Source organism: Camelus bactrianus, chromosome 17, assembly GCF_048773025.1.
Source record: "Camelus bactrianus isolate YW-2024 breed Bactrian camel chromosome 17, ASM4877302v1, whole genome shotgun sequence".
NCBI lineage: Eukaryota > Metazoa > Chordata > Mammalia > Artiodactyla > Camelidae > Camelus > Camelus bactrianus.
Genome location: NC_133555.1, coordinates 42385012 through 42408959, shown reverse-complemented (window position 1 = coordinate 42408959; position 23948 = coordinate 42385012). Strand labels below are relative to the sequence as shown.

The 23948-nt window shown below is 36.7% G+C and overlaps 1 protein-coding gene and 1 non-coding gene across 6 annotated transcripts in view; one reads left to right on the top strand and one right to left on the bottom strand.

Moving 5' to 3' along the window:
* GOLGA4 (golgin A4) overlaps window positions 1-23948 on the top strand; it is an 87617-nt gene that overhangs the window by 61368 nt on the left and 2301 nt on the right. For 3 of the 5 annotated variants that reach the window (XM_010945825.3, XM_010945824.3, XM_010945826.3), the window contains 9 exons: window positions 796-917; window positions 1311-1441; window positions 5751-5864; window positions 7777-7797; window positions 7972-8040; window positions 9888-9963; window positions 11996-12099; window positions 16765-16851; window positions 22974-23036. In XM_010945825.3, coding sequence (XP_010944127.2) covers window positions 796-917; window positions 1311-1441; window positions 5751-5864; window positions 7777-7797; window positions 7972-8040; window positions 9888-9963; window positions 11996-12099; window positions 16765-16851; window positions 22974-23003 — 754 coding nt within the window. In that variant the 3' untranslated portion in view covers window positions 23004-23036. The remainder of the gene's footprint in view (window positions 1-795; window positions 918-1310; window positions 1442-5750; window positions 5865-7776; window positions 7798-7971; window positions 8041-9887; window positions 9964-11995; window positions 12100-16764; window positions 16852-22973; window positions 23037-23948) is intronic. The other 2 variants (XM_010945827.3, XM_010945823.3) reach the window with 1 other exon arrangement.
* TRNAA-CGC (transfer RNA alanine (anticodon CGC)) lies at window positions 44-116 on the bottom strand. The gene has a single exon. It is a non-coding gene; the product is annotated as a tRNA-Ala (tRNA).

Genomic DNA, 23948 nt, shown 5'->3' with positions numbered 1-23948 from the left:
GGGGGAGGTAATTAGGTTCTTATTTATTTACTTATTATTTTAATGGAGGTACTGGGGATTGAACCCAGGACCTCGTGTATGCGAAGCAAGCACTCTACCACTGAGCTATACCCTCCCCTGCAAGGCAGTCCCCTTAGTGAAGTCCCTATTTTTTGTGCCTAATAGAGTTAAATTTCAGTCACCTGAAGTATTAAACATAAATCTAATAAGTCAAATACTGAAGAGAAATAAGAACAATTTAAGGCAGGAGGCAGTGTTAGTTCATGTCCATTTAAGGGGAAATAAACCTTTTCTTGTATATGAGATCGTGGTTATTAGGTACATATCCCAGTAATTATTTTCATTTGTTTAATTACTTTTAGTATTAGGATCATTATAGAATACAGATGTGTTTGGGGAAAAATTTTAAGTGGTAAATAAAAATTCTCAAATCCTCAGGATCATTCCCTAAAGTTAATCATAGTTTACTTATCCTTCCAGAAGTTTTCTGTCCCTGGAGACACACACATACACACACATGCTCTCAAAAATGGTGGATACCAGTGAGATCATGCTCTATGCACTGTTGAGATTACCTGGTAACTTTTTTTTTTTACTTTATTTTTATTGAAGTATAGTTAGTTTACAATGTTGTGTCAGTTTCTGGTGTACTGCACAATACTTCAGTCATGTAGGAACATACATATATTTGTTTTCATATTCTTTCTTTTTGGTGGGGGAGCAGGGAACCTGGTAACTCTTTACAGCTTGTTTTTTGTATGACAACAGTTAGCTCTTTGTATTTTTGTTACTCAGACAGGAGCAGGAAGATCTTGAGCTGAAGCACAATTCCACGTTAAAACAGCTGATGAGGGAGTTTCATACACAGTTGGCACAGAAGGAGCATGAGCTGGAAATGACCATAAAAGAAACCATTGGTAAGTCAACTTTTAAATTCAATAAAAAAGCAAATCAGACTCAGCAGAGACGATTTATGATTCAAGCTTATTCTTTTCACACTGCGCTAAGTGCTTTAAGTAATTATAAACTGGAGGGAAAAAATGATTCTTGCCCAAGAACATTCTCTAATGGAAACCCGTGCTGCCTGAAAGTGGCTCACCTTCCAGGGAGGAGGAGCAGGTGGGAGAACCTGAAAGCATTAGCTAATTAATCACCTAATTAAGCCACTTCTGCTCCGGGAGAAGGGTACATTTGATCAATTGATGTTAATCACGTTTAATTTGGAACAAGGGTTCTTACTGAAATTGGGGTATAGATATTAATTCTTACCTAATATGTTTTCTTGTATGTGTCCATTTTTTATTTATTAGATAAAGCCCAGGAAGTGGAGGCTGAACTTTTGGAAAGCCATCAAGAAGAGACAAGTCAGTTATATAAAAAAATTGCAGAGAAAGAAGATGATCTAGAAAGAACAGCCAAAAGATATGAAGAAATCCTTGATGTACCTATTTTCTCTCTCTCTTGAAACCTAGCTGTAAAAGATTTCATGGTGGTGCTAAAGAAGATTGGGCTGTCAGATTTCCTGCTTTTTTTAGTGTAGATGGTTTTTTGGGGGGGGGGGGCTTAATATTCAAATTAGCATTTCTCCACTGTTTGCAGATTTGTAAGGAGTCTGATTGGTTTCTGTCAGGGTGATAGTTTTCTGACCAGTTTCTGCCCACCAGGCATACAGTCCACTTGAAGCGACAGTGAGTTAGTAAGGCGAAGAATGGATTCTCTTCTCTCTCTCCCAAATTGTGAGAGCACTAGACTAAAACTTGAGAGCTTGTGTGTGAGTCAGTTAGTGTGTGTATGAGTGTGGCTAACTTACCTTAGCTGGGATCTTTCCAGGAAGGCCAGTTAACTTTATTCCATCTCTACCCAATTTGCACAGTTTTTGTTGATCTCAAGGGAGGTAAAAGATGGAAAAAAAGGAATACATCAGCCAAATCTTTTATATACAGTGGAAGATAAATCAGTGTACTTACTGTACTAATGGTGGATTAGCATTGCCATTTTTGTGTATGAAGATAAGCCATGAATGCTAGTGAGTACTTGGACTCCAGAACATTTCGAATGTCAAACAATGTAAATTATTCTTTGTTGGGCTGCAGATTCTTGAGTTACTACAAGTTTTATTTCACTGTATGCCGAGAACCATTTGATGATTAAGAAAGCATAAATCAGAACACTGGAGAATCATGCCTCAAGTGACTGACAGCAATAGAAGTCTGAACCAAGAACAGATTCTAATAATAACTGTTTTAAGTGTAATTGAAAAGGCTGAAATTCCAGGATGTGACACATGAAAAGATTTGAATAATTTCACATTTTCTTATACTTCCCTAGAGGATATATGTATGAAATATTTCAAAATGCTGTTGTTTCTTGAATGCTTAGAGAATGTTGGGATTGGAAGATACACTCAAGCTAGTTTAGGTTCATCTTCTGTTTTGTTTTTTTCCCCCCCAAAAGGTAGAAGCGAGTTCAGCGTAGTCAAGTGATTTCGCTAAAGCTGCATAAGGAGGGGTAGAGCACTGACTCTTCACTAGCTTCATGTATTTTATAAAGACTTCTCTCTAAGAAAGAAAGGAACTTGGGAAGGGCAGCAGTTATTGATCATGGACAATTAAGCCAGGGGGCTTCATTTGCAGGGGATGAACTGTGCCACAGCTGTAGCGTTCTCTTTTATGAACTTCTCTGTTCTGGGTGTGTGTGTGTGAGGGGGTAGCACACGGTAGACTTTCCAAGGTCACGACAAACCTATGTAGGTAGAGGAGTGAGTGAACAGTTAACCTCTGGTATGGTTCCTCCTGGAAAATCTGCTGCTTATTAGAAAAAATTAAGGGAATGGTCCTCTAGGCTTCAGGCTTGGAGGAGCAGAGCAAGTGGGCAGGAAGTGGGGGGCCGGCCAGAGGGGTGGGGTAGACTCTTCCCCCACCCCCGCCCCTTCCTGGGCTTTGGACCAGCACTGCCCATCAGAAATACAGTACAAGCTGCAGATGTGATTTAGAATTTTCTTGGTATCCACATTAAAAAAAGAAAAAGAAATAGATGAATTTAATTGCTTTTGGTCTTTTTTCCCCCTAAGGTATTCATCCCTTCCTGTCAGAGTTATTTTCTGTTTGAAACAAAGATGGGATCATATCACTTCTCCTGAAGTGGCTTCCCTCTGTCCCAGTGTCACTCCTCTAGTCCCATCTGTGTTCTGGCCGAACCCAACCTAAACATGTTCTTCCCCGTATTTTACCTTTGCTCCTGCTTTTCCTGGTGCCTCAAGAGCACACATTCTCAAACTTTATGAGTTAGTGCAGCTGTTGTCATCTCTCTTTTAGCTTTTTTTTTTTTTTTTTTTTAGTTTTAAATTTAACTTGTATTCAGAAAAAAATTTCAATAAAATGTATTACATAGTTTAAAGATCATAATAATATAAAAATGTATACTTGAAGAATGGTCTATAATGAAAGTTGCGCCCAAACTGTTCTCTGTATTTTGTGTCCTGTTCCCCTTCTCCCTTCGTGGGTAACCATTAGTTTGTTATGTAATATTCCAGTGTTTCCTTATCCAAACAAAAACAGAAATGAAATACATTCATATTTTTTTCTCTTTCCTACTCCAAAGTTAGCTTTTTAATATACTTCTCTGCGTTGTTTTGTATTGTTTTCACTTAGGTTTTTTTTTGAAACCCCTTAAAATAGAATTAATTGCATCTTTCTACCTTTGGTACTCTATATTTATTACTTCACTTATAACATGTAATTTTTGTCATACTGTATGTATGTGTGTAGGAATGTAGACTGTTAGCATCTTGTGGGCAGAGACTTAGTCTTGAGGACCTAGTAAAATGCTTGGCACATACTAGACACTTGGTAAATTTGAAGGAGGCGACACCTGGTAGGGAAAGGGAGAATTCATTCGGGAGGAGGAGGTGGTGACATCTGAGAGGAGCTGAATACTCACAAGTCAGGGAGCTTACCTGAGTGCCTGAGTGCCACCTCAGACCAGTCTCACTGGAAGTCGCTCCTAGAACTACGTTAGATACAAAACTGCTTTCTGTTTGACATTTACTGGATTTGGGATAATGGTCTTTAAAACATAATTTCCATGTATGTGCATAAATATTCAATTTAACTAGTTTTTCTTGTTTTTACTTCAAAGCAAGTAGTAATGCATTCCCCCCCCTCAAAAACCCAGAAAACTTGTACAAAGAAAGTTATAGAATCGTTTCTTAAATTAGAAATAACACATCAAGGATTCTTTTCTAATTCTTAGAGGGCATGGTATCCCCCAGCTGTCAAAGGAAATGTCAGACGTAGCTAATTGTCATCTCTGAATCTGGGCCTACCTGGATACGTAGCTGCAGAGGTGAGCCTTTCAAACAAGGCTAAACCATACCACACAGGATATGTGATGGCAGAACAAAAACAGTGAACCGGGACTGCGGGCAGTAACGTATTTACAGTGCTTTCTGGTCAGTGGTGTTTTGGGGGTGGAGGTAGGTTAAAGAGAGCCTCCGTGGGCAGGCGTCGAAGAAGGCTGCTCACCAGAGACCCATGCTTTGCTTATGTTGAGGGAAGGGGTTTGTTCTTTTTCAGTTGGTCTAAGTTTCACAACAAATGGTATTTAAAGTTAGATTTTTCCAAGTGTCTCATGGTTAATTATTTTGTGCCTTGGGGCTTCGTTTTTGAGAATGTTGTTTCTTGGTTCTGGCAGGTCAGCTTCTGTTAAATCAGATACCTGTTTGTGGTTGTTTTCCTGTTTAGTCTCTTACTCAGCAGACACTTGTCCTGTCTCCATTACTCAAATCTGATCAATATTCCAATGCCAAATGTTCTTTTAGCACAAAGGTTATTGCAAGATTTATAAGAACAAGGAGAGGTCTGGACTGCTTTGTATAGTAAATCATGGCAATTATCAAGACAAATTGAAAAATGTAAGGGTGGGGAACAGCCTTTTACCAGGGCAGTCAGAACAGGAGAGAGAATGATTTGTATGCCAAATTTTATAAGGAGGAGTTTTGAGCCAACACGTCACGTGTTACTTTTGCAGCCTTTGCAGTCTGTTTTCTGCAAAGTTCAGGGCAAATGGAGTCATTACATTAGCAATACATTGGACAGTAACTGATTTTTTTTCAGAAATGATTTTAGTTGAACACTTTACTCCGAAGAACTGCTGGTGTGGTTTGCAGGCAGATATGTAGGAGATGTGCAGGTTTGCGAACTGGGAGAAAGAACCATCTAGATTTGTACAGCCCATCCCAAGGGGCTGGAAAAAAACCTCCACAACTTCTCGTGATCAGTAAATTGCCAGCTGGTCGAGCAGCGCTTGTGCGTAAAACTAGTTTATATTATTAGATATTTTCTGGAAATCAAATCCTAATATAGGAAAGGCCAAAGTCTTAAAGCACAGATTCTATATTTTGTTCTATCACCATGCTATTATATACCTAATTGTTGCTTAAGCCTGGGAATCCGGGTTGAAGGGGAAGGAAGCAGCTTGATGAGCTTTATGGGATGGGGACAGGAGGACTGAGGGTGGGAAAGGTGATCCTAGGAGTAGTGAGCAGCTTTAAAAAGGGCTTGGAGTTAAAAGTGGGCCGTGAAGAAAGATGTTGAGAGCACGGTATGAATTACAATAACAACAGTGATTTGTGTTTCAAAAAATGTTGAAGTATTTGTTTCTCCTACAGAGATAGTTTTCTCTGTATCGTGTTGCCTTTTTGCTACATTCTTTTTGAAATGTTTATTAAATTTTTTTTTTTAATTCTAAAGGCTCGTGAAGAAGAAATGACTGCAAAGGTAATGGACCTTCAGACTCAACTTGAGGAGCTACAGGAGAAATACCAGCAAAGGCTACAGCAGGAAGAGAACCCTGGCAATGACAAGGTGAGCAGAGCAGGGTTTGGCGTCACACCTTCCCTCAGAGCGCTGCCATTTTCCTTAACTCGCCTCCTAACACACATGTGAACCTCATTTCATCCTAACGAAAGCCTTTCAGGAGGGAGAGTCTTACCTCTCCTTTATAGACAGTGAAACTAAGATTCAGAGAGGTTAAATAAAATGTTCAAGCTCACACAATAAATGTTGTGTGGGAAATTTAAACCCAGTCTGCCAGACTTCAAAGTCTAGACATTTCTGTTCATACCAGTGCTTCTCAGACTTTCCTATGGAAAGAACGGCAGAGGACAGTTAACCTTATAGCCCTGGGGCATAGCCAAAAATGGCCCGTAGAAAGTATTGTTTTAGATTTTTATGTTTTTGCTAAAAATTCATGTAAATTTTATATTCTACTCTATATAATATATCCTTCTTTATAGTCACATAAGTATGTCTTTAGTTATATACCTTTGAGAGAAACAATGTCTGTTTTTCTCCTTGGTTAGTGGACCAGATACGGATGCAATGGCATTATTTTGGAAAATTGGACTGAATCCAGAGATATACGGCACTGTGTATCTAGACTTTTTAATAATCCCAGTTTTAAGTAAAATTGGTGCTATGAAACATAGGCCATGTTTACTCTGTGGCTCCCTGTCCTGCCGTGCACACCCACAGGGCATGTGGGCCACAGTCCATGAAGCTGGATGGTGGACGTGTTCTGCTTCTAAAATGTTCTCACTCATCCAGTATGGTCTTTTCATAGCACTGTCGTGGGGGCCTTGGGAAAGGTGGACACTGTTTATGCCTTCATCCCCCAGAGTTGTAGAGGATCCATTCTGGAAGTCAGTGACCAGGTAGCAGTTTTCTGGACAACCAGGTCCATGGATCACTTCCAAAATGGAGAGAAGAGGACTTTATAAGGGACTTTGCTATGCTGTGCCACTTGGTACATATATCATGGTTATTAGCAACAAGCAAAGCTGAGTAGACTCACTCTCTGTTTCTTCAGTAGCTCCTGAGTTTGTTCTATGGTTCCAGTTTTTTGATTTTTTTTTTTTTTCGCCTTTTGGTCACCATTGGAATATACTGGGTGCTATTAAATATTACTTCCTATGAGAAGAATGCACATACTTTACTCGCTAATATGTTCTTTTCCTCAGTATCAAAATAAGTATTAATGTTGCATACAGTGGCTTTTAGACCTGTGTCAATATGCCACAGAGTAGTCAGACATTAGGAAATGAATATTCAGAAGGTCTTTTGAGTCCTTTACCTTGTATCATAAGAAAGGAGAGAAACTATCCTTAACTTTTGTTTCTACTCTAAAACATGTTTTTCTATTTTATTCTTAATGAATTTTTGTCCTTTTCCTTCTTGAGCATCTTTTGGTGCTTCTGGGATATCTTGATTTGCATGTCAGTGTTGAGTTCAGTGAAGAATAGTTTGTGATTATTGCTCAAAGTGGATTCCCAGAAATAGTCCTTTAGAGTTTTCCCGAAAGGGCCCATATGCTTTAAATAGATGTTAATATATTTAATTTTTTAAAGTTACACAAATAATACATGAATATATTGTTGTAAAAAAGTCAGATAATATAGAAGTATATAGAATAAACCCTTCCCAGTGGGTACCTTGTTTTCCCAAGTGATAATCATTGTTAGGCATTTGGTGAGTGACCTTCCAGACAGTTTTCTTTGTGTTTACCTGTTTTTGTGTATATTCGCACTATAATAGTTGGTATAGGAAAATAGACCAGGTTAAGAAGCAAATAGTTAAAGTTGTTTCATCTCTTTTCTGACCATTCTCTTAACACTGTGACACTGAATTCTTATTTCCTTGTAATGTCACATTGTTCCATTCTATTGTTTCTTATAGGTTTTATTTTATACACTAATTTTTGTTTCTTTTCCATTTTTAGGTCACAATTATGGAGCTACAGGTAAGATGAATTCTTCACTGAATTTGACTGAAGGTAGTCCATTTTCAGAAGCATTCTGTGTTTTAAGTTAAAGCATAGACTTGTTTTAACAAGGCAAGATTTACAAGAATAGAAATGTGTCCAGGCAGTGATGAAACCCATCTGCATCTCAGACCTGACTTCTTGTTCTTTCAGACACAGCTAGCACAGAAGACCACTGTAATCAGTGATGCCAAGTTGAAAGAGCAAGAGTTCAGAGAACAGGTACACGTCTAATTGGTGCCTTTTATTTTGAACTAACGTCCTTAATTTATGTTAATATGTATTGGAACTCAGCTAATTTTTAAAAAAGGAGTGATTTAATGCTCATTGAATAGTTGGCTTTGCAACTGTGTCTTACACAGGAAATTTTATTTCCAAATCTGAAAGTGCTAGAGGAGGACATCTTTGTAAACTTGTGATCACATATATTTAAATAAGCCCATTTGCATTCTGTTATTTCTCGTGCTTAACATTTTGGGTAACAATTTGTGTTTGTCTAGTTTTTAATTACTTATGTTCTACAGAAGAAGTTATTTTTGCTTTTATCAGAGGGAAAATACATTGACTTCAATCTTTACTACTTTTTCCGAGCGGTTAAATTGCCTTGATTTAATATTATTTGTCCGTATACTACTCAGTGATTCAATTTCAGTAGGATCGCATGTGTACATCTAGGAGGATGCACAAGCATGGAAACACCAGTATGTGTCTTGGTGGTACATGATACTCAGTTCCTCCAAACTCTGGAGGAATAGTGACTCAGGTCAGCAGCCTAAGTTTGAAGGCTAAATCTCCAGGAATTTTCCAATTTTCTTAAAATTCATATATATATAAAGACCTTGATAATTATTGAAACTAGGTGAAAGATGGATATTTGAGCATTAATTGTACTATATTTTTTGTATTTGAGTATGTTTGAAACTTTTTATAATATTTTTAAAAAATTCATAAAGATAGATACTAAGTCCCAATGTTACTTTATTTTTTTCTATTTCCTCCTAATTGGGATCAGAGTCACTCTAGAAGGCTGTTTCCACTGGGTGCTCTTGTTGACCTTTGAAGGCTTCTGCTGTGGATAAGAGGCCATGATACTATTTTCAGTAGAATTGGGACCTAGAACAGGTGTAGCTGAACTCTGCTGAGGGGTGAGAGTCCAAATTTCTGGAAGTGACCTTTCCATTAGCTGCAGAGTATCTTCAAAAGCCTTCTTAGTGTGATGTTTTTAAGGTTCATCCATGTTGTGGCATGTATCAGTATTTCACTCCTTTTTATGGCTGCATAATATTTCATTATATGGATAATACCACATTTTGTTTATTGATTCATCAGTTGATGAATGTCTGGGTGGTTTCTACCTTTTGACTGTTGTGAATACTGTTGCTGGGAACATTGTTTACAAGTTTTTGTTTGAACACCTGTTTCCAGTTCTTTGGGTTATACACTCAGGAGTGGAATTGCTAAATCCTATGATAATTAAATGTTTAACTTTTTGAGGAACCACCAAACTATTTTATATTGTGGGCACCATTTTACATTCTCATTAGCAAAGTATAAGAATTTCAATTTCTCCACATCCTCCCCAGCAGTTTTTGATTATAGCTATCCTGGTTAGTATGAAGTGGTGTCTCATTATGGTTTTAATTTGTATTTCCCTAATGACTAATGAGTATCTTCTTTGCAGCAATGTCTATTCAAGTCATTTACTCATTTTTCAGTTAGGTTATTTGCTTTTTTCTTGTTGAATTTTTAGTGTTCCTTATATATTCTGGATATAAATCCCTTATTATATATATGGTTTGCAATTATTTTCTCCCATACTGTGGGCTGTCTTTTCACTTTGTTGATTATGTCCTTTGGGGCACAAAAGATTTACTTTTAACAAAGCCCATTTTATATTTTTTGCTTTTTGTTGTCTGTGCTTTCAGTGTCACATCTAAGAAACCATATGTATTAATTTTATTTGCCTGTATTCAGCATTAAAACAATCTTGTGGCTACAGCAGTCCTTTTTTAATATGTATGATTTCCATATGAATCTCTTGATATAATTGGAATGTTTGTTATTTTTAGATCCACAACTTAGAAGATCGTTTGAAGAAATATGAAAAGAATGTATATGCAACAACTGTGGGGACACCTTACAAAGGTAGGAGTGATCGCTCATATGTTAATTTGTGGTTATTTCATATTAGTTGAATTATGGATGATTTTTATGTTTGTCTTTGCTAATCTAAGTCTTTACAATGAATATATTTTAACTTTTGTAATTCACCAATAATAGCTAGCTTTCTGGAAAAAATGGTAGTAATCTAAAGCAAAATTAATGCACATTTGTTGTTAAAAAAAAAAATCAAACAGTGCTACAATGTGTAAGTGAAACTGCAGATTCCCACTTCATTCTCCACTGTCCATATGGACCTAGTTTACAACTTACATATATGTTTCTGGACTCTTCTGTGTGTTTGCAAACATTTATGTAATCCACTGCATGCACCCTTACAAACACAGTTATATATTGTAGATGCTTCTGGGTTATTGTTGTTTTACTAGTTTACAGTAATGCTGTAATCACTGTTTTTAAACCAGGATTTGAGGAGAAAATAATTTCATAAAAATACTTATTTCAGGGTGGGGAAGGGTGATTTGGAAATATTCTCTTGACTTGAATTATGTATGCTGCTTACAAAGGATTTTAAAGATGAGCTTGAGTCTTTATGTAGTTGTTCCCTTGAGACAGTCATGATCTTTGAATAATCTCAAAACAGTTTTCTATTCTCAGTTTCACTGCCTCATTGCATTAAAAATAGTTTGATTTTGTTAAGTGTTTTGTAAAGCTTTCTGCTTTTTCATGTTAAGACTCTAGGGCATGAATCTAATAAGCTATTTCACATTCTTTTGTGTTTCTGGAAGCTCTTGCTTATTGTTATTCAGTAACATAAGGTATTATACAATTGTTAATTAAACAAGGATTGACTTTAGATTCTTTCCAAAATGCACTTCAAAAAGAAGTGAAGACCAACTTGGAAATTTCCTCTGGCTCTTTGCAGAGAAGATCCCCGCTACAAAGATTGTTTGCCGTAGCTAAGTCAACATACGTGATTCTTAGCATAGAACTGCTGAAGCCATGCTCCATGCTCAGCAGTGCATGTTGAATAGTATTGATTCTTTTTTTTTTAGTTTGAACTTAAGAATTTCATGCATAATTTTCCTTTTTTCTCAGTTCTAAATTGTAAAATGAACACATATGTACAATTTTAAAAATAACCAACACACATGTAATACCAAGTGCTAAGTACTGTTATAAAACACATTTTGAGTGTCAACTCATTTAATCCTCTCAACAATCCAAGCAATCTGGTTGAATATGCACATTAATCTCTTCACCATGCTTCTTCTTCAAAGAGTAAAGTGAGCACCCACCATGCAGGAAGAAAACATTACCAGTTCTTTAGAAGCCTGTGTGTGTCCCTCTATAGTAATATCTATTCCTCTAGTGACAGTATACGGTTCGTATACCTGAACTGTATTTATTCTTTATTTTTAGATTGAAATGGAACTTAACAGATGAACCGTAATTTTTTTATGACAGTCTTTTTAAGATGTTGAATCAAAGACTTTGAAAACCACTATAACGATGTTAATATTTCATACATTTTCAAGTTATTTTATTTACCTTGTGTTTCAAAACAGTGTAGAAAACTTGATTTAAACTTTTGTGCTTTTACATTTGGAAAACTAGAAAAGCTGAAATACTATTCTGAGCTACTAAACTCCTTAATAAAATAAAAATGATTGTATTTTAGTCATTGTAGAACATCTGCAGCCAACCATGTAATCTTAAGAGAGAAACACCAATTTTAAGGAATCTTTGTATTCCACAGGTATAGTCTTTTAATATTGTCATGCCTGAAGAAGGAGGAGGAGAAGGGCAGGGCTGGGGAGATAGAGAAGTAAAGTTGCTATAATAATTCCTTGTTTTCTCTCCCAAGGGGAAAATATGGAATGCTTAGTGTATATGTAATGTACTGCACTACAGTACATCCAATATAATACAGTTAATTCAAGCGTAATGCCTCTCTCCTCGTTCCTTTGATTGCTTTTTAATTTGCCTTTTCCTAAGTAATAAGTAGCTTATCTGGCTTTGTCTTTACAGTTTGATCTGTTTTTTTATTTGGCAGGTGGCAATTTGTACCATACCGACGTCTCGCTCTTTGGAGAACCTACCGAGTTTGAGTATTTGCGAAAAGTGCTTTTTGAGTACATGATGGGTCGTGAGACTAAGGTATAAATCATGTCTGGTGATTTGGTGTGTGGTTTAATTTAAGAGGAAATATGTGCCCTTTTCAATATACATGTTAATGCGTGTTTACTATTAGCAGACCATACATGCTAATAGTAGGCAAGAGGTAATATTGTTATTGCTCTTAGTTTAAAGTGAATTGGCAGATCTTGCGTATATTTGTTACATTTATAAAATGTTAATATAAAAAATACTGTTGGATGATACTAAATGCTAAAAATCAAAATTTCATTAACTTGATATTTTGTGAGATATGTAGCTATTTTTATTTTCTACTTCAGATCTTAAAAGTTAGGAGAATAGATTTCATTTTCATGGAGGCTTCAGGATAGTGTGGATAGTATCGGAAATGCTCATGATTAAGAATGACTATGTAAGGATATTTAGAAACATTTTACTTCAGTCACTATATGTAAGAAAGTTGTTCTTGCACATATGGAATATTGGTCATTTAAACGTAACCACAGTGTGTAAGTAAAAATGCTTGGCTAATTTGTTTTCTAGAATATTAAATTTATTATAAGGTCCTTGAGTGTAGAGTTTTGTTTTATTGTTATTTGTGTCCCTTGCAGTGTTTTAAAAAGACATTTGTATTGGACATTTAGCAAATACATTTTTAATTGAATTGAATGCATTTAGGGAAATTCATGAGCCTTTCTTCAAACAAATTTTTTCATTTGAAGCAATTTCTGTTTCTGACATTGCTTCAGCTTTCTGCCTTCATGAACTTTTACATTACCCGTAGATGTTGGCCCAGAATGGGATAATGAGTTTTCTATACTTAGAAACACTCAGTATTTTAATTTATGGGTCTGTGGTGGTTACTGAGCGCTAAGCCAGGTCAGGGATTGATTTGGCAAATGTATTTGAAACATAAAAAGTACGGGCATAATAAAAATCTCTTTAAAGAATATTATGAATTTATGGATTTTAAGTTAGCTGAACACCAGGAGTTACAGGGCTAGAAGCCATTCGAATCCCTGATCCTATAGAAATCTAATTTCATTGTATCGGAGAGTTCAAATTAAAGTAATATCTAGTGTGATCCTGAACATGCGTCATGGGAGGGATAAATTCACAGTAATTCAGGGCCTTTTCTTAAGGACTTTTTTTTTTAATTCAAAGGATAGCTAAAACTAATTTCTCCTTATCTTTTAAAAACAAAGCTAATGAAACATGACTTTCTCTTATTATGCCTTTATTGGCGAGCAGCCTTTGTTTGAGGTGGGATAGGTAAAGTTCCCTCGTTATTGCAGGGAAGGAGGAAAGGCATATCTTTAAGAAAAATAGCCTCTCAGAACTTAAGCTGCTTTGGTTCATTCATGAATCTAAGGCTGTGATCTCAGGGTTATTGCTAAATAAATTATTTAGCCTTTTCTCAATCTGCAAAATGAAGAGGGTGTGACTGCCTCACCCTGTGTCTTGTGGAGGTTGCAAACGTGGGTGGGGTGAGGTCCCTGCAGAGTCTGAGTCTGGAAGAAAGGCCCAGCACAGCACGAGGTACGTTCTGGGGCGGTGCCAGTGCAGCTCAGTCTGAGCTTGTGCCTTCAGGGCTGTGCAGGTCCTCACTCTGCAGGCTGTGACCAGGGAGACAGCTGAAAGGGAGTTCTTGTGGCTCTGGCAGCCCCATCTACTACGTGCCTGGGAACCCGTGGTGAGGAGGCTCTGCTTGTCTTCAGCAGTCAGTGTTCTTTTCTGATTACTGAAAATGAGTAGTCTTTCATTCTGCCATCACATTTTACAGGTAAATTGTGAAAATCGGTAGCAGATACTTAGTTTAATTTACTGCGGATTTATTGAGTACTTACTACATGTGGCCCTTTGTTTATCATCATAATGGACAGGAAGATGAAAATTGACACTACCTCTAACATTACAGTGTTTAAAATATAGTGAGAAAGTGGAGCTGTCCTCACTAAGCAGAGTACGACAGAATGAGTGTAGCAGGGGCTCTTAAGAGAGGCACAGGGGCCTCATGTTTAATTGAGGAGGGTCAGGGGTATCATGGAGAAGGAGGGGTGTATACAGGCCTTTAAAAAGGGGCTTGGCTTTTGATGGATGAGCTCAGACAGGAGGAAAGCCCAGACAGAAGGTCTGAGACAGGAAGTTGAGTGTGGGTTTTGGAATGACGAGTAGTCCCCTCCAACTAAAATGCTCATCTGTGAGGTGGAAGTGACTGCTTAGGGCTGCACAGAGTGCGGAGGGTCTGGAGTGTTTTCAGAGTTTTACCTGTAGGTTATTGAGAGGTAGCCCTGAATATTTTTGAGCAAGGGGTCGACAAGATCAGAGCTGTTTCTAGACATACCTTTTGTTGATTTGCCCAATTTGTATACATTAACAAAGAATTTGAAATGGAGACCCAGTTGTGGTTTTAGAATGAGCTGGAATGTACTGTGGCTTCTGTGATTTGATCACCATCTGCAGTTGTTTCTTGTCCAGCGGGATCTGTATGTCATCCCACCTGTCTTTCTTCATCGGCTTTTGCACACAGTGTTCCTTATTTTTTGAGGCAGAGGATTTGTTTTTCAGACCACATGTATGACATACATTCTTATAGTGTGAAGTTAAGGAAGCTCCTCTTCTTTCTTCTGTCCTTGCAGTTTCTTTTTCTTGGGTTTTGATCCTCCATGTTATTACTGATACTGAAATTCAGCCTGTTCTCCTTTTCAGTATAAAGTATTTCTCATTCTAACCTTTATTGAAGCCTCTCCCTAACGAATACCTGGCAGGAGAGGCCACTTCTCAACCAGGTTGCTCATTTGAACTTGTCCTCACTTCCCAGGGCCTGAGGATAGTGTATGTAGAGTAGACAGTCGGATTTCTTTCCCATGGTATGGCAAAGAGCCTGGGCTTCCCATAAAAGTGTTTTCTGGTAAGCCAGCAACGAGCTTTCAGTCTTTACTGGCTGCATATTCAGCATCACTGATGAATGTAGAGGTGGGTTTCCCGTTTAACATTGTCTCCAAATGTGAATAGGCAAGTAGCCAGTTCTTTTTTTTTTTTTTTTTTCTGCCAAGACATGCTCATACATACATGAATATGTGGTTTCATAGTGAAAATAAATGGACTTTTGGGTACTTTGAATTTGATAGCTTTTGAAATTAAAAGAAATGTTCCCTATAATTGTGAATCTCAGAATTTTAGATTTTTGGTGCTACCTAAAAACAGTCTTCATAGATAGTATACTAGAAACCACTTTAAAATTCCAGGGAGCTAATAAAAAGAGTACTGAAATAGTTACTACTTCATAGTTCTCTTGCTGTTTGACGCCACATGTCTGCTTGGTTTCTCGACTTGAGTTTAGCACAGAAGATTCTGTTCTATCTAGGCAATACTAAGATGAGAGTTTTTGTAAAATGCTATCGAATTCTCCTAGAACTAAGTTGTTTAAACAGTATTTTTTTAATCATCAAGTTGGCAGAGGCCAAGATAAAAGGAAGGAAGAGGTCTGAAACAAAAATCTTGCAAAAATCTTTATGGGGTTTTTGGTTGAGAAATATTAGTTGATATGTTAGTTGAAGTGAGTTTTAGAAATTTGTAAAGTCCCTTGCCTGGGCTTAGCGCATAATAGGAGTTTGAAAGCCATTAGTTCCTTTTCTTCCTGGAAATAATTACACTTTTTTTTTCTAATGATGTGAGTTCCTAAAATTTTCGGTTAACTCTATTATGTCGTCTTTTTCTCAGTGACCTTCTGCAGTCACCCCTCCCCCTCCAACACACACACACACACAGTCTGGTGACTGTGAACAAAGCATGTTAGAGTCAGTTCTCTGGGTGAGCCTCCCATCCTCTGTAGTCCTCTCCTGCTACAGAGACTAGTACCGCTGGTCCTCTGGAAAGCACTGATGCCTGAATTTGTATGTAAGCACTAAACTTGTTATCCTACTCATTTCATAAGTGCTATCTTCTTTCCTCTCTGTCTCCCTCAAAACATCTCATCTTGATACAAAATAGGGAATTTCAACCTTTGAGGAGAATTTTCCACGAGCTTATGGGTGACAGTCTGACTTACGGTATATTTATTTAGATCTGCACAGTTTATGATCTTGTTTTGCAAGCCACCATGTGTAATGTTTTGATTCATCCTGTTTTCTACCAAACAAAGCATCTTGTGTTTATTTAAAATGTAATTTGTATTTTTATTAGGCTGATGTGCTGCATGTCTTAAAAAAATACCTATAAGCATGTTCATGTTCATGCAGTAGCCCGTGTTTATGAGATATATGATGTGATTTAGTTCAAGCTGAGCTTGGGAGTATCCAATTCTGATTATTTAGAGCATATGTTTTGGCAATACAATACTTACTGGATAGATTTCTGCAAATAAAAAGCCTTATAAAATGAATGAGTAACAAAGTTTTAAGTCTTACTAAGACAAAGGGCCAAGAGCATTAGAACTTTATATAGCTTCATGCTATTGTAAATGCATCTTCTTCAAGTAATATCAACCTAGACGTTGTGAGAGGTTCTTTCAAATTGAAATTCTAGTGCTGGCTGTCATTTCGTTGTCTAATACCTTCACATCATACTTCTTTGGTCGTGGCTTCCATTGAGAGCACTAAAGAATCCCACCAGCAGAACATGTCAGAATGGGTTGAGACCTCATCTGCTTCACTGTCTAGTGATGGCCTCTTGTCTTTCTTGTAGACCATGGCAAAGGTTATAACCACTGTATTGAAGTTTCCTGATGATCAGACTCAGAAAATTTTGGAAAGAGAAGATGCTCGGCTAATGGTAAGCTTTAAAAGTAAGCTATGGCTAGAAGATGACTTTATCTCATCTGTTTACATTCTGTCTCATTTACAAAGACTTTGAGTTGGCAAAAGAAATTTAAGTTTTAATTTTTATTGTACCATAGCCCGAAAAATAAGAGTGCAACTGCATTAAGAAAATTAAACAGAGGGCAAATCTGAATGGATGTCCTCAAGGAAAGAACAATCCTGTTTAATAATATATAAGCATTGACACCTATATATGCTGTATGGGATTCCCAGAACTTGGGCTCTTTATGGGAAGGATGGGAAAGGCATTTGTTCTGGTGCATCCAGTAGTAATTTTTTAAACCAAATTATATTATGATGTTAGGTGTTTTATAGATTACAATTCCTTGTTCTACTTCAGTTGTTTTCCAAATACAACAAGTCTTGAGTAAAAGAATTTATGCATTTTTGAGCTTTTTTTTTTTTGACGTATTCCCTGGAAGGGAAATGTGGATAACTGAATTAGTAGAAACTTTTCTGTGAAGTCAGCTGTGATTGAAATGAAATAAACGCAAACTTCATAAATTCCGCAGAATTCCCCATTCCTAACTTCTTTTTGCCCTAGACCCATAATTCAGTAAGAAGATCCTCTCTAAGCAGAGTGTGCAATTTGTGACTGCTTGGTGTCTGGCCCCTGGCTTTCTCTTTGTGCTTCCTTTTCCTCTCGCTAGTACCCGCAGCACTTCCACATCTCCTCCCCAATTCCTTTACCACGTCATGTTCCAGTACTGCTGTTCTTTTCACCTTTCTATTTAAAGCAAACGAAGATCTCCTCTTCACTGATGGGTTGGCCTGTGTCTGCGTATCTCCAGTAAGAAGGACCAAGTCACTAAGTAATTACCTCTCAGAGCACCCCATCTTACCTAGAGACTGTATTTCTTACAAAAATTCTGACATCTTGAGCCCACATCTCCCTTTGTGTTGCCGTCCCCCGTTTGTTCTGGTTCTAACCCACAGAACTCAACCAAAAACCTGGAGATGGCCTGGATGGAAGGCTTTTACCCTCCAGGCTCAATGCCCTCAGCACTTACCAGCCGTTCATGAAGTTCCTCTCCTCTGACCCACTGCCTATTCTGACCTCTTCCTGGCTTCCTTTAAGGTCATCCCAGCATTCCTGACTTTTGTCCCAACACTCTGTTGTATATTGTATTATTTACCTATTGTATATTTTCTGGGACAGTTGCAGTTATTTTGGTGAGCATTTAATTGCTTTTTGTAAAGCATCTCTCTCTGGTATCTCATGGTCTGAAAAATACTGTCATGCCTCTATAGTTAATACTGGTTGTAGACATTTTTGATGAAGAAGTGTGTCTCTTTAAGGATGCCCCTCATCAGTAGCAAGAATATTGTTTTAAATTATAACAAACATCTAATTCTGTAATCTGTAGTCATTCAGAGCAGTTTTCCTCTTCACTGAGTTAAACAGCTGTGTCTTTGTGAAAATAAAAATCTCTAGTGCAGGCTAGCCTGTTGACACGATTCTGTCATTATGGTCTAGTTTAAGGGAATATTTTTAAATGACATAAATAAAAAGCTTTTATTACCTTTGTTCATTTTCCCTGGCCTCTTTATTACCTTGATGTTGGGGTATGGCGAAACTCTCCTCTTACTTTTGGGCTACATTTGTCAGGATTTGAATGTAGTGTAGATTCATCCTAAGTCACAGCTTTGGCAAGTATGGTAGAAAATATTCCCCCTCACCCAGTACACATGTGCAGAGACTGGTCTGCCTCGAAGGACACTAAGTGAATTAATTACATGTAAACAGTGAACCATGTAAAAACCTTTTAAGGCAGACAGGGGCAATATGTGTTTCTTACAAAAAGTCTGACTTATCTTGAGCCCAAATCTCCCTTCCTGTTGTGGTCCCCAGTTTTCTTTCTTTTTTAGTTTAACCAAAAAGAAGTCTTTGGAAAACATTATATATTCTTTATTCCTGAATAAAATATTCATTCTAGATAAGGATGAAACAGTGAATGACCCTTCCTGAAATAATCCTCCCTTATCCCAGAGGCTGACCTGCCCAGAAAGAAAGTCCTACTCTTTCCTCTACTGTTTTAAGCAAAGTCTCATCCATTGTTATCTTTTACTTGATGAATGAGTTGTCAACAGTCACCTACTCTTTTACTGCTTATGGCGAATACTGGAAGATTGAAGACATGGAAGATACGGTTACTGATCTTGTAGAACCTTTAATTTTAGGGGGAAGAGAGAGCAACCATTCATTTGTACGTGCATAAGAGATGTGGCCAAGTAATATAATTCAAATAATTAAAACAGATGCTTAGGAAATATGAAATGAGTTATAGTGAGCTCAAAATGAGGGAGGTCCCCAAAGATAACTTTTATCAATCTGAGTCTCCTTTTGTCAGTATAAAGAGATTTTTGGCACTTAATAGGGTGACTCATGATTGTTTCCTTATTTGATGGAAAATTAGGATTACTGTTGATTGAGAAGGTTGAAGCAGGAGTCACATTTGCCTTAAGATAGCTGTCATTCATAAAATGAGCAATAAGAATCACTGTCTTTGAACAAGGCTTTCAAAGAAATTACGACTTATTTCATATCCCAGTGAGCTGCGGCTGATTAGAGCAAAACGCTGCTAAGAATAGTGACTTCCCTTTTTCTATAAAAGTGTCCAATAGAAAGACACATAAATGCATAGAAAACAAAGGCTCTTTAGGAGTTTATTAAATAATCATTTAAAAACTATTCAGTCACTTAGCTTTAAATGTGTGTTCCAGATGGACTGTTTCTGTAATTTGTTGTAACTGTGCAGCTACAGTTTTCCCCTCTATTCAAATCAACAGCAGTGAATTTTTTTTATTTTACGTTTTATTTTAGGTTTTAGGGGTTGCAAAGCTGGTAAAAAAAGTAAACTGAACAACCCCCGATGCATTGCAGAGCTCTATCCCCTGTATTTTGGATGCTTGACAGAGAGTGTGGATTGTAGTTTGTGCTGACAGTGTGCAGCCCACATCAGTGTTTGCATTATTTAGCAGGTATTAGAGGAGGAATCCATTCTAAAAACTTTGCTTTATGACCCTAATGATTTTGTATTTGCTTTGTGGCATTGATCAGAAACTTTCCATGACTGCTGGTAAGGTATTTTTCAGTTTATCCCTTTGTTGCTAAATCTCCCCTCCCCTCAGGGAGTTTTATACTCTTTATTTGAAAAAAAAAAAACAAACAAACAAACAAACAAAACTAAAAACCCATTACAGAATACAACAGTTATCATTTAATAAGTGGTTTCAGAGTTTAAACTAATTTTAAGAATATATTTTGTAGATAAGAAACCGTTGTTAAGTAAGATAAAATTATAGGGCATAATGAAAGTCTGGTTTATAGGAGGGTCACGATGTGTAGAGAAGTCATTCATTTGACAAGTCTCAGAGCCTCTGTTTCTTCACAGAACTAACATTATCTTGTTAGGACTGCTGTGGAATCAAAGTACATACAGTGCCTGCACCGGGCTTTGTGCTAATGACTACCACGTAGAAATATGTCTTCCCTAGAAAATGAGACTTGGAAAGGTAAACTAATAATGTGTGTAAGATAAATCATGGAGACCTCGGTGTAGCACTCAAGTCGTTTTGTAGGAATGATGCCAGCTCACAAAATGTCCCATCTCCAGTTTCAGCACCTCAGAGTGCCAGCCACGTGTCGCTTGGCTGTGGTGAGAGCTCTTAACAGCTCAGCCCCTGGGTAACTTTGAGCAAACCCTTTTCATGTTTCTGGCCGTTACTGGTAAAACAAGTGTGTTGGATTATTCTATCCCTAAGGTTTCTTTTCCTCTAAAGTATTAAGTTGGTTGTAAATTTTAAAGTTTTAGATTTGTTTCAAGTGGGAAAAAACTTGTCTCACGTAACTGGGCAGAAGCTAAAGAATGTGCACATTTAATATGCATATACCTCTGTCTTCCCTAGAGCAGCCCTTTTCCTCCTTTCAGTTTTTAGCTTATTGTGTCTGATACTTTGTTTTGTGATGGTCTAGGTAGTTTAGATGGCTAGTAGATGGGATATTTGAGGAGCAGGGTGGAAGCGAGAGTGAATACAGAAGTCATTGGCTTGTTTTTTGCTGAGCCAGACTGCCCTAGAAGTACACCATCAGACCTTTTTTTTTTTCTTAAAGGAGAGTATTATTTATTTAGAATAATTTCAGTAAAAAAGTTTATCTTAATTGGGTGCTAAATCATCTCTTGGAATTGACAGGTTCTTTTGTTATACAGAAGTCTTAATTTTTAAAGAAGTATTTCTAGGAATACACTTTTCCCTTTAGCGTGCTAGCAAACTTAATGACACGTTCAACCTAAATGACTATTTTCCTGATGACTCCATTAAAAGAAATTTTTCTTTTCTGATGAAAAAGATTTGGCTCGTTTTCATTTCCCATCCACTCTAGTCATTTTTAAAGATTGATCTTCTGTTGGCGTTTTTGCTTTGCTTTTATGCTGATCCTTTGTGTTGTGTCAAGTTCTTGATCAGTCCTTATTCTGGACCAGTCTTGTACTTAAGATAATGTTTCTCATTTCTCTCCCTTTGGTTGGGGTCTTTTAAATCTCCTCCAAATTAATAAAATCATCAGAACTTTTCAGCATTGTTACGTACAAAGTTCTCCATTCCAGTGGAGGTTGGCCTTTCCCTTTTTGCATGGGCTCAGTAGGTGTGGGCAAGGTGGATTCAAGAAACAAATGCAAATAAAACTGATGCATAATGAAAAATACTGCACACAAAAAATACGTGTTAGTTATCTTTAAAGTGGTTTTGCCTCTTGATTTTGTAAGAATTACGTAATATGTGATCATTGCGAAAAAACATCGCAAACAGTTTAGAAACATGTTACATGGAAAGGGAGACCTTCATGATGTTCAGCCTCCCAGCTGTTTCCACCATGCCGAGATCACGTCTGCTGATAGTGTGGTGAAGGTTCCCAGGTGTTCTAAGCTTATAATTATATACTTATAATTATTCTTTTATCACTTAAGTACTTTGTTTTATGAAAATGAGAGTATGCAACAACTTGCGTTTTTCATTTAATATATTTTTATATTGTTCCACCTCATTACAAATTGATTTACCTTATTTTTAATGGTTGATTATATGATCATATGAATGTCCTACAGTTTAGTTTATCAGTTTCCCACGCATGGAGACTTAGATTATTTCAGTTTTTCAATCCTTAACAAACATAGACACAGGAACATACATATATTTTGCATACTTCTGCAAGTTTTCCAATAGGATATTAGCCATATTGTGTGTGTGTATTGCAAATACTATTTTCTAATTTGTCTTTTGATTTTGCTGCTGCTTACTAACTGCACGTTAAATTAAAAGATAAATAAAATGATGCTTCTGAGGTTGGTCACACTATCTAAGAATGGACTCAGATGTTATAAACAACCCCTGTTTTTGCTGATGCTGTTTTAAAGCAAACCAGGAAGCTAATTAGTAATCTTGGATTGTGACCATGTTAAGTAGGGTATAGAATTTATTTAAGAAGTTTGCTACAGTAAGAACTGTGTTTACAGAGATTGGGTCCCTTTGAATAGAAACTTTGGTTTGGGTCATCTTTCCTGAAACCATCGCTGATATACTGTTGGGTTACAGGAGAGTTATTTACTGATTAAAATGACATATTTTAGGAATGATAATTCAACATATAGACATACTGTATTCACATTCAGCAACATTCCTCCCAGAACTTTTGATGGTAAATTAAGATTATATAAATCAAATTTTAAAGTGTACTTTAGTGGAATTATGAAAGAAGTCCTTTTACAAACCAAATAACCACAACCTAATTAATTCTAGCATATAGATATGTACTTACAATGTGAAGTACATCTATAATTGTGTTGTTTAAGTTTTTGAATTTAAGTTCTAAGTAAAATCTCTGCCACGTAGTGTTTTATTTCCTCAGGATGGGAGGGAGCTGTTACAGTTTCCTTAGCCTATACTTTCTTGATTTGGGGAGATGTAAGAAAAATTTAAGTACATTCTGTTTAAGCCTTTGAAGTTCTATACACATATAATCTCTGTGTTAAGTCTTAAAACTAACCCAATAAGCTTTTTTTCTTCCTGGCTTTGTAGTATACTTCACCTCGCAGTGGTATCTTCTGAGTAAACCATCAGTCTGTGCTTAGTTAGCATGTGGTGAGTGAAGAATAATGTCTTGTGTCTTTTGTGCAAAAATCAAATGTATTGCATGATACTAACCATTTTGCTGGAATTCTTTTGCTTTTTTGTTTAATGAAAATATGATTATGCTATGGGTTAATATAGGGATTTCTATTAATTTTGCTTTATAGATTAAGAATATATAGATTAATAATCAGTACCACCAGTAAATATTACATAATTCTAGGAACTTTTAGTTCTTTAAGTAGTAGTTGAACGTTTCAAGATTGCTCTTTGAAATTTTATTAAAGAATCCCCCCAAAATTTTTATGTTTATCCCTTTTTGCTTTTTCTTTCTGAAGAATGGTCTTTGAAGTTAATAAAGATTGAGAGCGAGAAATGAAAAATCATTTTCTAGGTTACAGTGATGTATTTCATGAAACCAGCATGTAAAATACTGCAAAAAGCCTGCTTAGAGTCAAGGCTAGTCTGAAATAATGAACGCTAGCAAAGTTGACTTTAAATAAATGCACTTTTATTACTTCCTAGCATCATACAATAACACATTTGTCCCTAGGAGATCTTTAGGCAGCCTGCTTTAATTGAGAGTGGCCGTTTCTACTTGACATATTATGACAATGAAGTGGAGACATCCAAAGTGTTTGAACACATTTAAACACCCCTCCCATCACCTCACATATTATCCATGCTATAAGCATGACTCAGCACCCCCTAAAAATTTAGGGTGCATCTTTACCTCAAACTTTGCTAGAATTTTCACAAATAACAAGTAAGCTGGATCACAGTCAGTAAGGCTTAATTATAATTAAAATAAAGATTCTATGATTATTAATTCAGCTAATAGTCAACTAACAGTATCAAGGTTTAAAATGGTAATATATGCATTTTTTAACCTTTTAAAAATATCCTTTCTGCCTACATTTAGTG